At 36.9% G+C, this 14715-nt stretch overlaps 1 protein-coding gene across 1 annotated transcript; it reads right to left on the reverse strand.

The window, feature by feature from the left end:
- Positions 1 to 13071: 13071 nt before the first annotated feature.
- On the reverse strand, positions 13072 to 14493 carry LOC133192396 (uncharacterized protein F54H12.2-like). The gene has a single exon (XM_061328409.1). It carries the CDS (start codon positions 14491 to 14493, stop codon positions 13072 to 13074), a length of 1422 nt encoding a protein of 473 aa, XP_061184393.1.
- Between the last annotated feature and the right edge of the window lie 222 nt (positions 14494 to 14715).

The following is a 14715-nucleotide window of genomic DNA, read 5'->3' on the forward strand; positions in this document are numbered from 1 at the left end:
AATATACTTTGGCACCACAGTTTACATGAAAAAGACAAATATTAAAATGAAGAATATTTTTAACAGAGATATTCAAATGTTTGCAAATAAGTAATTCCTCTATCTGATCTTCCATTAAGAACATCAAGTCGACAGACAACTTACTCGTTTCACTTTTCATTTCATAAGGATGACCAGAGCAGTTGTGCAACCCCTGCATTGTGCCATGTATGTGGCCATTTTGTCAAACAAAACCCACTTGTTGAACAGGGCCTCAACCCATCTAACTTGTCCGAATTATTTTTGCCAATTTTCAACAAACCACCTGAAAAGAAGAGGAGAATTATCACCAAGTCAAGAGTTCTGACAGGTACATTTTGGTATACTTAATAATAAAATTAAAATGTTTCCCATAAAAACAATTTTTGCTTCCAAAAGTAACCATTTATAATGATAAAGTTACACATATAATGGAGCTTTATCTGTTAATATCTGTCTCAGATCTGAAAGTTCTATTTCATTTCTAATAAATTGAAATTGATTGGCAACAGGAGAGGAAATACTGAAACAACTTGAACAGAGAGAAGAGGAGAGAAAAAAAAACAAGCAAAAGGAGAGGAAAGAGAGGGCAGAGATGAAGCGAAAGGAAGTAGAGGCAAAAAAAAAAAAAAAACGAAAGAAGAAAATCAGCAACTAAAAAACCCACCAAGAGAAAACAAAAGGTTGGTTGATTTTTCTTCACAGACTTCTCATGAAATAATAATTTCCTTATATTTAAACTGCCATCTCAAAATATTACAAACCGTGTGTTCTTAACATATTTTTTTACTTCCTCCACAATAAAACATTTCCCGGTGGCAAGACAATTTGGTCCAATGCACTTCGTACATGACTTTTACATGCAGTTTTGTTGTGGAAGTAGTAAAAGAATATGTTAGGAACACAAGGTTAAACTTAGTAAAATTTTGATATATACGGAGAAATAAATCGAGAAACAGTGCTTTTTGGTGCGCAATAAATATACACTTATTTCAACCCAATATATTTATTAGCAATAAACCAATTTTTAATTAAGATGAATTTCTGAGTGGATAAATGTTTGTCGTATGGTTTAATATTACTCCAATGCATTTACATTTGCAAATGGTTTCCTTTATATAACACTATTGAAAGCAATGTGTATCTATATCCATATAAACATGGGTTCCTCATAAACGTTGGACGTTATTTCTCAGTGAGTGTCATAAAGGGGCGACGCACAATCAATTGATTAAACATGTGCCACTGAGTTTAAAAATAAAACACTTTACACGTTAAAGATTATAATCAAGCTAATATAATATATAAATAAGTCACAAATGTAAATTTAAGTAAAATGTACCTTATTTCTTAAATAGAAATACCAATATTTCAATGCATGTATTGTAAACCATATCTTAGCATAAAAATATTGGTATGTATTGGTGTCTCCCACCTCTAATACGTATCGATATATTGACCCAGCCCTTGTAAGATATGCATATGTTGATCTCCTCATACCATGCCTATCTTGCCTTGAAATCGGTTTCTGATCATATTGATTTATTTCAAACACACTAGAAAAATATGCATCACATCAACTGAACTTACTCATTATCTACTTCAGAAAACAAATTCAAACGATATCCCTATTCCTCCACCAATTGATTGTGAACAGGATGTTCTGCCAGCATTAACCAGACCTAAGAGGCAACCAAAAAAGCCAAAGGTCTTGAAAAAAAAATTGAAATAATAGTGTTTTTCAATGATGATCAAGTATTGTTAGTACTGATATCCACAATTCCATAGATCCTATTCCAACCTCTCAATAAAACAATTAACGGTAGCTGTTTTCTTTATTCCAATGATATTATACTTAATAGAGATACCTGGATGAAAACTATGAATTGGCCGCCATTGTTGATGGAGTGGAGGAAGACGACCTGATTATTTGTACTTTTTGTACTAGCCGGGAGGCTCCGTCCACGAGCACCTGTGTCAGGAAAATAGATGGGTGGTTTTTATGTGAACATTGTAATCGATGGTTTCACAACGTCTGCCAAGGGTACGACAACGATGAGGCGTTCTTATCAACAGCAGCCATATGCCAGGAGTGTCGCGTCTTCCTCGAGGAGTAACACGTGGTCCCTTGTCATACACAGGAAACGCGTTATGCGCATGATGTATCATCATCATTGAAAATAAGATAACATTTAAGATGTTTCAGACTTAATAATTTTTTTTATTGACAAAACTACATGCTTTGTCTTTTTTTAACCTGTTTTATCCCTTTGAGACAGTTAAATAGCAATCTATCAATAAACAATTGGGAAAAGATCTAAGCGGCAATAATGGGTACTGTACTTCCTGTTACCGAGGGTCATGGCCTTTGAGTTATTTTAAGACGATTTTGCTTGATTTTAAAGGTTTGTTTCAAACCTAAATATTGCATCATCAGATTAGTATAGAGAAATTATATAAAGGGCATCCTGTTTTAAATACACCTGTAAAAAATCGTTGTTTTTCGGCAATAATGGATACTCGCACGTTAGATAGTAGAATCTATATAGGTTCGCAGCACTTTTTACAAACTACAAAGGGTGTTAAAAAATAATTATAAATTAAACTTTGATTTTTAACTTGGTTATGCCCTTGCAATAATGGAATTTATAGATGACCTCAATACTGCAGATATATTTGCTAAAATCACGTGACAGCCACATCACGTGTTAAGTCTAAATAAGAAATCTAATCGTCCTCAACATGTAGTTTTCAACCACATTACATTTTCCCGATAATAGTAGTCCTAAAAAGAATCGCCCGTCCTTGTAAAGAATGTATTTTCTATCTAAACAAAATCGCCGATATTTCCATTAGGCACCTTAACTGTACTGCGGGGGTCTCGATTTTTAAGGTCTCATCCGAAGGACCCGCAACTTTCACTTCAAAGTGCTGAGCGCTTGGCGAAGAAACAGTTGCTACCCAATTTTCATCGCCTTAGGTCTGTCGCGGTCGTGATTCGAACACCCGACCTTCTGATCACGGAAAAACAAGCTAATTCAGAGATTTTGTGTCCCCCGCTTATGGGAAAAAGAAGAGCATGCGCAGATCGAAGGGGGGGGGGGGGTCGGACCCCCCCTCGATTTGAAGAATTATTAAATATATACATGTATATTGAAGCAAATGAAAGAAAAAGTGAGCAAGCTCACATACCCCACGCTCCCCCAAAACTCGACATGCAACACGTAATGAATGGCACAGTGCATTTTATATACACAGTATAATTCAGAAAGGGACATTACTTACAAAAAATCATCACATCAAAACTTCTTGAATATAAGGGCATTCAAATCTCTGTGTGTTACAAATTTAATTGGGCTGAACTTTCTAGATAAATAATGGAATCAAAATTTCTTGGTAATATACAAATCTATACATTATGTCTGAAATACCTACAAAGTTTCAGGAAATTCAGTGCAGGAGTTATCCTGACAAACTTATTTAAATTCCTCAGTAATTTTGATTTGTTAATGAGTGTAAGTCCATGTCCAACACATGACATTTTACACATTTAAACAATTGATGGAAACAAAATTATGATGTAGTCATATGAATTTGTTTATATACTGTACTTATGAAATTAAGGAAAAGCACCAATTTGAGGGAGGGGAGGGGGGGGGGGGGAGAACTATCCAAGATTTTGTGTGTGTGTGTGTGTGTTAAATCATTAGTATTTCGATCTCAAAATCAATAGGGGTCTTTTTAGGTCATAAAATATTTCACATAAAATTTAATTACAAAAGCTGATTCCAGTGGATTTCCTTATTACCTAGTTGGAAAGTTTCTTCAATAATAGGCAAAACTCTTAGGGCAAAAATAATGCAATCGGAATTTCCTGGTAATATGCACATATACACTTGTACACGCTGTGTACTAAATATCTGCAAAGTTTGACCAAATTCTGTACAGCGGTTTAAGAGGAGTTGCACTGACAAACTGTTCATCTCTATATTCAAGATATGGCCAAAAATCTAAGTTGAAAAGTGCCGAAATTCCCAGAAAAAATAAAGGAATCGGAATTTCCTGGTAATGTACACATCTACACATTGTGTCCTAAATATCTGCAAAGTTTGACGAAATTCTGTGCAGCAGTTCATGATCATGAGGAGTTGCGCTGACAAAAAAAAAAAAAAAAAAAAAAAAACAGGACTGACGGGTCAAAACATTATAACCCCCGCAACTTGTTGCGTGGGGTATAATAAAAAATGCCAATATGGATATAAAGATTTGATTGCTTATTCTTTAATATGTGTATAGAATTGATTGTATGTTGTTTAACGTCCCTCGAGAGAATTTTTCACTCATATGGAGACGCCACCATTACCGGTGGAGAGCTGCAAATTTTGTCCTATACTCGGCACTTTCGGCCATTGAGCAGTGAGGGATCTTTTTCGTGCCAGCACCTACTGCGACACGGGACCTCGGTTTATACGGTCTCATCCGAAGGACCGGTCTCCACGTCCCACAGTGGGATTCGAACCCGCGACGTAAGGATCATCTCCTTACTTCGCGACTCTAGAGCAGACGCTCTAACCACTGCGCCACGCGGGCGACATGTGTATAGAAGATTCTTTTCGTATAGAATGTTTATCAAACTGTAATAATCATTTTATGGGTTTGTACAAGCCAGACGTCATAACGTTTTCATTTCACATGCTGAATAATATCATTTATATAGTAAATCCAAAACAAAAACAAATAAAAAAAGGATCGACCGGGATTTGAACCCGGGGCCTCTCACGTGCTAAACGAGAGTCACACCCCTAGACCACGGAGGCACTTGACTATACAGCAAATTAAATGCAAACATTAGGTCACATATAATGTTTATATTCACGTTCGAAATTGTCAAAATTTTACACAATACATGGTGTCTAATTAAGCCTTTACTAAACAGTTCTAATAGATGTTATTAGAATATAAAGTCCACCGACAACGTGTATTGTACTGAATAATTCTCAAAATGTTCGTGATATCGCCCGAAACAAAAGTGTTACACACAGACGGAATGTATGAATTTACGACCTTGAACTTTGGCCCTTTGACCTCAAAATTAATAGGGGTCTTCCTTAGGCCACAAGGAGTTGCTATGTAAAAGTTCATTGCAAAAGCTCAAACGATTCTCGAGATATCGCGCGGAAACGAGTGTTAAAACAGAGAGAAATTATTAATTTAGGACCTTGACCTTTTGACCTCAAAATCAAAAGGGTTCTTCTTTAAGCTACAGGAAGTTGCTATGCAAAATTTCATTGCGAAAGCTCAAAGGGTTCTCGAGATATCGCGCAAACGAAAGTGTTACAAACAGACCCAAATTAATATCCCCCAAAAAGTTCGACAAGCTCTAAAAAAAAAAAGAAAACCACTAAGCTCCAAAAATCTATTTCATGGGGGGGGGGGGGGTTTACAGTCCCTGAAACGTTCTACTTTCCCACTTGAACGGTGAGCGAATAGTGAACGAACACAGAGTGAACGATGTGTGAACGCTGAACGCAGAGTGAACGATGTGTGAACGCTGAACGCAATTAGGTGAACGGTTGGTGAACGCTGAACGAACGCAGAACGCGAACGGAGCGCAAAGTGAACGATGAACGCAAGATGAACGATCTATTCGGAATGTCTCTCCGATCTTTTCCTTACATTACATTCTATTTAATCCTATTAATAGGTGCAAAAACATTAATACCACCTTAATAAATTAATTTTGGAGTGCCGACATTAGCATGCATACCATGGAAAAAACTTCCAGAAAAAAAAATATATAAAAAAATTAGTAAATAAACGTTCCCACATTATCGTAAAAAAATGATACATGCACATTGATTGATTGATTATTGTTGTTTTACGCTGAGTCGACAATATTTCAGCCATATATCGGCGGTATGAATTTAAATACTGTATAAACGGTTTTGAAAGTTTTTGGGTTTCTCTGGCGGCCCCCAATGAGCCTACTCTTTTTCGAAAACCAGAGAAACGATCTTTAGCGTGCCAAGGGGGTTGTAATTCTTGACACGGGGCACGTCCCATCCGACGGACTTTAAATTTAAAAATAAAAACTGTTAAATTGAAAATTACAAATATGCCAATTAAAAATACATACATTTATATCTTATTGTAAAAATCAAGTTTCTTGCAAGTATTGTAAAATTGTACTAGTACTTACATTTGTAAAAAGATCATGCATTGTTTGAACACCATTAAAAAGTTTATTTCGAACAGACGTAAAATCAGAACATTCTAACAGTATATGGTTTATAGTTATTGCACAGTCACAAGGTATGCATTCAGGTTGTTGTTCCCCGCTCAGTAAATATGAATGGGTAAACCTGAAATGCCCAATTCTTATTCTTGAAATAATGACTTCGTCTTGACGTTTCAGGCCAAAGTCAGGTGATTGATTAACTTTGTTTTGTATGGTATACAGTTTATTATTATCACAAAAATCCCAAAATATTTGCCGAAGAGAATTTAGGTAAAGTTTCACTAAGTACTTAAGATCAGTGTAAGGAATTTTAAGAGGGACAATTTCAGTAGTATAAGGCGTCTAGCTAGCCGGGTCAACTGAGTGCACTTTTAGGCCCCTGGGGGGATGGCCGGGTCAACTACGTGCACTTTTAGGCCCTTAAAGTGCCTGAAAAAAAAAATCCATGTGAGATCCTACCTAGCCCTAAACTTGGCAGTGATTCAAATCTTGATTATGACGTCATTCTAGTCCTTCATCGCCTCTCTGGCTGCTTAATTTTGACACTTTAAAAACACAGCTGATCTCCAGCTGTTATTCTAAAAAAGAAAAACAAGTCAATGTTAAAGTTTAAAAACTCTTTTTATTTAAGTATGATACAAAGTCAATAATTCTTCTTTTGAAGTTTCAGGGACTTCTTGACCTCTCCCTTGTGTTTTCTTTTCTTAGGCTGGTCCAGTGGAATCAGATTTTCCTTGTTCTCGTGATGTACAATAGCTTCTACAGGAATGTTTAATAAATCACCCTGTTTGTCCCCGAGACTCATGTTTTCCTGCGTCTTTTTTTTTTCCTTGGGCTTGGGTGGTCTCTTCTTCTCAGACAGTTTGTTTTGGTCACACTTATCGGCCCAATGTCCAAATTTTCCACATTTGTAGCATAGGTCTTTCTTGGGACATTCAGGGGCCCAGTGTCCTAACTCTTTGCAGATGAAACAGGGGTTGGTCTCTCTGGTTTTCTTTGGAGCTTCTGTGTCTGTGGGTTCTCTACCTTTGCCTTTTTCTTCTTCTATTTTCCACACTTTATCCTCCAGTTGGACCATTTTGTCTCTCAGGTCAACGAATTCACTCATGACTTTCTCTTCAAACTTATTTGCATTCACTTGCATCTGGTTTAGCATGTTGACGATCCCCTCTAACGTGGTGGTTAAAATACCAAAGTCCTCTTTGGTCATGGGCTCTGGGAAATTATACAATCCCAAGTCCAGTCCTACAGGATCCTGAGTCTCTGGCATGGGGGCTATGACATAGCCTTCAGGTGTCGCATAATTGGGGTTGTCTTTGGTATTCATCATTGCTTGTGCCATGGTATACACCTCTGACTTCTGACTGAAAATGATGACCCATACACTCTCTGCGCTGGTTTTTATACCTTTTTTAAAGGAAGGGGTCCTGGAAAAACCCACACGCGCTCAGCACGTTCTGAGATCTGGAAATTCCTGAGATGTGAGATGTGAGATCTGGGAAAAACCCACACGTGCTTCACACGTTCTTACTCTATTTAAGTCTATTGGTTTTTCCAAAGTCTAAAAATAGATTTTAAAAAAAAAAATTTAAGTCTATTGGTTTTTCCAAAGTCTAAAAATAGATTTAAAAAAAAAAATTAAAAAAAAAAAAAATTAAGTCTATTGGTTTTTCCAAAGTTTAAAAATAAATTAAAATAACTGGGGTATAAATAAGACAAAATATCATGTCTTCTGTTCATAATCAATTGTCATGTCGAAGCAATACCACTCTTTGATTTTAGAAGGCTATGATTTGTTAATGCAATGGATAAAACAACACCAACAACCTCTCCCTCTCGAGGCAGAACAAGTGTTTCAGAGAGCCACTACCATCATAGAAACCATTCAGGACTTATGGTTACAATGTCTGGCCCTGTTACATCCTCCCAACCTAGGGAGACTAGCTACACTGCATTTTCTATGTCAACACATGAAAGAAACTCTGCCCCAGAAATGGTATGGGTTAAGCCTGACCCACTATCTAGGAAAGCCTTACACTTTTTTATGCCATCCCCAAGCAAGGAAAGTGATTTTACTCTGCCAGGAAATAGAATCGATGGAGAAAATATGCATTCAATACGGGATGAAATATCTGGAAATTTCAGAGAGACTAAGAAATGTGTGACTTTTAATACAGACTTGAATGAAATTCATTATTTACCACCCGAAGATCGGAAAAGTGAATGGATGACTCTAGTAGCCGATCGAATGAGATTTCAACGCAGAATTCAACATTTGGAACAATTGTTAAACCAAAAGAAATAAAAGAATGAAAAGACACTAAGCTTTTTGTTTGTTTGTTATTGTTGTTGTTGTTTAGTAATGACGTCATCATGTATCCGTTAGACGCCGAGTCTATAAAATCTTGGTTTATTTAAAAATCTAAACTTTCCCACTGCAAATAAAGTGTATACAATTTGTTTTTAGACCAATCTGATTCTATTCATCTCAAAATTTTTATCTGAAAAGGTCTGGATCGAAAAGATTCTTATATTCCCTATACAAGTCTATACATTTAGACGCTGGGATGTTTTGTTCTTATTTATAAAAATCTAAACTTTCCCACTGCAAATAAAGTGTATACAATTTGTTTTTAGACCAATCTGATTCTATTCATCTCAAAATTTTTATCTGAAAAGGTCTGGATCGAAAAGATTCTTATATTCCCTATACAAGTCTATACATTTAGACGCTGGGATGTTTTGTTATTTATAAAAATCTAAACTTTCCCACTGCAAATAAAGTGTATACAATTTGTTTTTAGACCAATCTGATTCTATTCATCTCAAAATTTTTATCTGAAAAGGTCTGGATCGAAAAGATTCTTATATTCCCTATACAAGTCTTATACATTGATTTTCTGAAAATGGCTGACCTTTGACCTCCCTTGTGTTTATCCCGAAACCGACGCTAAGTTTATTTTTACACTTGTAACGATTCTTTTGATCTGAAAACTATATAGACACTCTTCCCTAAGTTCAATCTTATTGCCTGCCATAAGTTTTCTTCTGTTACACTCTCAAAAGTCTAAAACGACTTATTTTATGTATTCAGGTCAGTCAAGGTTAGCCCTTCGCTTCGGCATGAATGAGCCTGTTCTAAACAAGGGAACAATGTCATGTATGAAAAATACTGTGAAATCATTTTCGAAACTTACCTTCATTCTTTTACTAGAAGGTTTGAATGTATATATAATTCCATAATATGTTATTTACTCCAATGTATGTATTCACAAACACAAATAACACAATTTTGATTTTTCCATGATTTTCTGAGCTCTTCTTCATCCGGGCTTTTAGGGTGCTCTCTTTTCGGCTCGCGCTGTGTGTATAAATACCGACGCTGATCAGCTGTTAACTGTCATTCGTTAGCGAGCTGTTCCAGCGATTCAAACGAATTCAACATGTCACTCTTTACTGAGAATATAGCTATACAGCCAGGAGTGGAGGTTATATTACAGATGGTGGTCCGGAACCAGGACTCAGGGGAGGAGTTCGCCGTTTTTAATATGGGCCGGATCCGCGTCGGAGATCTGAGGACCTTCGTCGCCTCCAACATCACCAGGAGAGCCAGAACCACTCCCTATGACAGGCCTTCGCCAGCAGCAGGGAGCAGAGGGGAGCCACGCCCCGTCTACCATCCGCGGCCGGAGGAGGAGGGCAGGAACTTCGACCTGCCGGACAGTCCGGAGTCCCCCCCTTCATCTCCGGCCAGAGCAGCACTCGACCGCCTTCTCAACGGGGTTTCGTCACCGCCCCAGGACCGAGCGGTCTTCCAAGGATGTATTCCGTTGTGGGGGATCGAGGCTTCTGTGGCCCAAGGATACTGTTGTCTTTGTCTGTGTGAGGAGGAGTTGTCTAACTTCCTGTGCCGTCGATGCCGCCAGAGGCCAGCCTGCTTCCTCTGTGCGGCTCGCCTCATCGACAGAGGAGAGGGCTGCCCCCTCTGTCGATACGGGAGCCCGGAGCCCGTTGTTCCCACCCCTCCTACCCGTCCCTCAACACCCAGGGTGGGCCGAGGCCGTGGCGTCACCATTGAAGGAAGAACACCAGACAACGGGATTGCGACTGGTCGTGGACGAGGGCGACGTCCCAGGGAGTAAACCCTGAAGAAAAAAAAACAACAACGGTCCTTTTAAGGACCAAGTCCCAGGGAGTAAACCCTGAAGAAAAAAAAAATCAACAACGGCCCTTTTAAGGGCCAACCCAAATTTTACGAAAAGATACCTTTTTGATACACGGTTATAAAAGAAACGTATAATAACACCAGAGGTCACTGTTTTTTTTTTTTTTTTTTTTTTTTGTTAAACTCATAAACACTTAAAATAAAATTATTATTATTTTTTTTTTTTTTTCTTGTCAACTCATATTATTTATTTATTATTCGATCCTAACAACAACAAAAAAAAAAATCTATACACTTTCTCTCTCCCCCCATGTCCAATAAAAAAAAAAAAGTAAAAAAATACACACATGAAAGACAGTGATTTTCTCAAATCATTAGGGAATGTGTTTAAGTACGACTTAATTTTCTGTGTTTATGCCGCCATGATACTCTCGAGGCAAGGTTTTTTTATTCCTCTCCTGTTCAAGGCGTGTAATCCACCCTGTAAGTCGTTTAAAGTTTTTTAACACATTGTTTATTGTTGTGATTATGTTATCCCTCACCTATATGTTTTAATGTCAGCTATGCTAATGAACCCAGTTCTGCATGATTTTGAGATAATGGTTTGTCATGTGCTTAAAGTATGGCCTGCTATTCATGTCATCATTTATGGTCCATAGTAAATAAAGTCTGTATTTTTTATCTTTTTTAAAAAAAAATATATTTTTATGAATGAAATTTCATTGATTCCAGTATAAGTTAGGTCTTGATATATATATATTACTCTTTTTTATTTCATTACATTTAAAAACATGCATTGTTTCATGTAGTATTTTGTCATCATAACAAAAAATGGATTTTATTTCTACAGTCCTCAACATGGAAGATATGTTTTTTTTTTTTTTTTAGGTTCCTAACCATCTATAATCCAGTCTCTATGAAGTGAAGCCTGGGCTGTACTCTTCCTTTTTTGGAAAAAAAACACACACACAGTTAATCATCCAACATATAGAAACAAACAAAACTTTGAAGTTTTTCAATGAGATACAAATTTTAATTCTGTTTTTTTACTATACATGTTTATATATATATATATATATATATATATATATATATATTATAAAAAAAAAAAAAAAAAAAAAATGGATGTCAAAGATAATTGATAATGTAAATTATAATACCATAGTTGGTTAAAGATAGCAAGGGTTTTTTTTTATCTCCAAGTGCTGATGATTTTTCTGAATTTTTCCATTTTTTTTAATATTGACAATATATTACAGGGGAAAAAGAAAAAAAAAACTGTACTGTGAGCCAAACTGGATGATCTCATGGAATTTAAAAAAAAATTCCTAGTGTTTCTACTGGGCACCACCCACCCACCCACAAGGATCTGCTTATGAGTGCATCAGACTGCTGTGGAGGCTGAAGCATGGCACTTCATTCCTAAAAAAGGTACTTTCAAAAAAAAAAGATTTATTTTATATCACATAAAAAAAACACACATACACAGTTAATGTTTATGAAGAATGTACACATGTTTGTCATAAGTGTGTACAAATTGTTCAATATAATGTCTATAATGAGTCCAATTTCCTCCAGCTAAGCCACATCCAATCTTGTAAGGAAAAGCAAGAGTTTTATAAGGTAAATTTCCCAATTCTTGTAAACAGGCTTGAAACCATTTCTCTCTATTTTGTGGGGTGTCCTGATAAGTGGAGATTCTTTTAGGTCTGTGACTTGCTCTGCCATAATCCCATTGAGCTAATAAACAAATGACCACAGGTGTTTGTGAGGAAAACACCCTAATGGTTCCTGGCTTATCCCTGTCCTCTTCTAAGGCTAAATTTCTAGACCCTAAAGGTCTGCGGGTGGCATACAAATTCGCTTGAAGATATTTATCTGCTATACTTTGACTCAATCCATGAGCTCTGACTGTTAAACAGTTACATTGATGTACGATAGCTTCTACAGGAATGTTTAATAAATCACCCTGTATCTCCTGGAGACTCATGATCAAATGAGGCTATTTTTTTCTTTTTCTTTTTTTTATATATACCTTTTTCTATCTATATTTAGTATCATGGGGAAAACCCCTTTTTTAAAAAAAAAAAAAAAAACAAGAACAGATTTTTTTTTTCCAATTCTTTTTTATTGATAACAACAATTAATTACATGACATTTTGATAGAAACATTGACAAGTTTGTCAATGACCCGTAGGTCTTTTATGATAAGTGTCTTTAAACCATTGAGCTACATAATGATCTCTTTGTAAAGCTGTACTATGGTCAAAGGGGAATAACCACTCGTCTGCTTTCTTTCTCAACTTGTGTCTTTGATGTAAATAATACACGCAATATTGTCCACACACATCGGTCTTCCAATCTTGATATCGATACGGATTATAAATCCATTGGTGAGCATGACGCTGGATAAAGTCTTGAATTTCTTTCTGTAAGGGAGGAAATCCATAAGAGTCAAAATATTCCACCACTGGACTGCTCACGTACAAACACACCCAGTGTTCTCCAGGTTGATCTTGAGGATCCGTATTCACCACGATGGCTTTTTCTCCAAGTCTTAATTGATCCGGTAATATATCCAAAGGGTACACTCCACCAAAAGAACTCTTTAATTCTCTGGATAAGACTTCTCTCAACTGTCCCGTATCCATTAGTAATCAATACTCACTTCTCTCTGTTTGTTAATTTCTAACAGGTTATCGAATTCTGCATACACCACACAATTTAAGGTGTTCACCGTATTGTTCGTAAATTGGACTTCTATTCTCAGATTTCCGGTTTCTATGATGTGGAATTTGTCCGATTGCGCTTCTTGATCTTTGGTGAAATCCCAGCCCCACAGAGTGTATCCGTTTTTATACTCTTCTAGGGTGATGTCCGGAGCCCAATCTTCTCCTAATTTTCCCAAGGCTTGATATAGACTCAGATAAGATCTCAGATATAAATCTTCATTGAAATTGGGCTCAAAACAACGAGTACTCATGGTCTCTCCGTTGATACTGACATCTAATTTCTTAATTCCAAAGTTTTGAAAATGAAACGGATTTTTAGTTTTATCTCCGTTAAAAGCCGCATTTTCCACAAAGCCTAAAATGAGACGTTTAGGCATCTGGCCTTGAAACAGATGATCCGTAATCTTAGATTGAGTTCCTGTCAGTATGGTAAAGGTTTTCACTTCGACTCTTCTCAAAGGATATTTGGCTCTATGAGTGTTCAAACTTTGATTAATGCCATTCATCATGACGGCCGTGGGTTTGACTTTTCTCACCCACAAGACCATGTTCAATATTTTCACTTTTCCCGTACTTAGTGCTTTGATCATCATATAGAACTGAGGTCTGGCTCGATTAAATCTCAAACGGACGTCTACTCCATTGGGTAGAAATCGGTCTTGTTGAAATAGATCCAGATGTAAACGATCAAACAAGGCTATTTTCTTACTATCTTTGATGGCCTGGTGACGTTTTCTAAATCCTTCGTTTCTAGAATTGGCCGGTAACTCTGGGACGATGGGTTCGTCAATGACCACAGTATCGGCAGCACCACCTCCACCTTTGGTTACATCAAATGTCTTATTTTGAGCCACTCCAAGGTCTGCTACCCCCACTTCGTCCATGTGTCCTGCCGTATCTTTTTCCCACAGACTACAGGCTCTCATCTGTGTCATTAAAGTTCTGGGTTTGTAAGAAAGTAATTTCTCCAGATAAGCTTTGTAAGGATAAGTATCGGTTCCCGGAGACACTATTTTTCCATTGACACTGAGATCGATTTCCGTAAACAAGGAATGAAAGATATTATTCACCGGGGCGCAAGTGGTGCCAGCTCCAGTCAGATCAGTACCATCGTCTTTGCTAAATTTACACACCATTTGAACATACGTTTGAGATAAATCCAGATATTGATCTCCTTGTCCTTTAATTTCAAATTCAATGGGAGCCGTATCCGAATCTAAAGTACTAGAAATGGGGTAATATTCTTCCCATTTGGAGTCTTCTAAAGCAATATTAGTCGGGGGGACTTGGAACAATTGTAAATTGTTCATCACACACGCACAGGAATCTGGTTGCAACATAATGTCTGTCTACTAGGATGGATTTTTCACAAATGAAGGTCAATCTCACTCGACTTCCCTATTTATAGTGTCTCTCAATCAAAGATATCTAAAGGACGTGTTTTCTTGGTCTGAATTCCTCCTTGATTTTTTCTTTTTCTCTTAGGACCTCCTCGGGCTAACACAGGTGTCTTTTTTCTTCTTTTCTTAGTACCTCCTAGATTCATTCTTTGTTTCACCATT

The sequence above is a fragment of the Saccostrea echinata genome, unplaced genomic scaffold (genome assembly GCF_033153115.1).
Source record: "Saccostrea echinata isolate AGI-Se365-2 ecotype Australia unplaced genomic scaffold, CSIRO_AGI_Sech_v1 ptg000025l, whole genome shotgun sequence".
Lineage (NCBI taxonomy): Eukaryota > Metazoa > Mollusca > Bivalvia > Ostreida > Ostreidae > Saccostrea > Saccostrea echinata.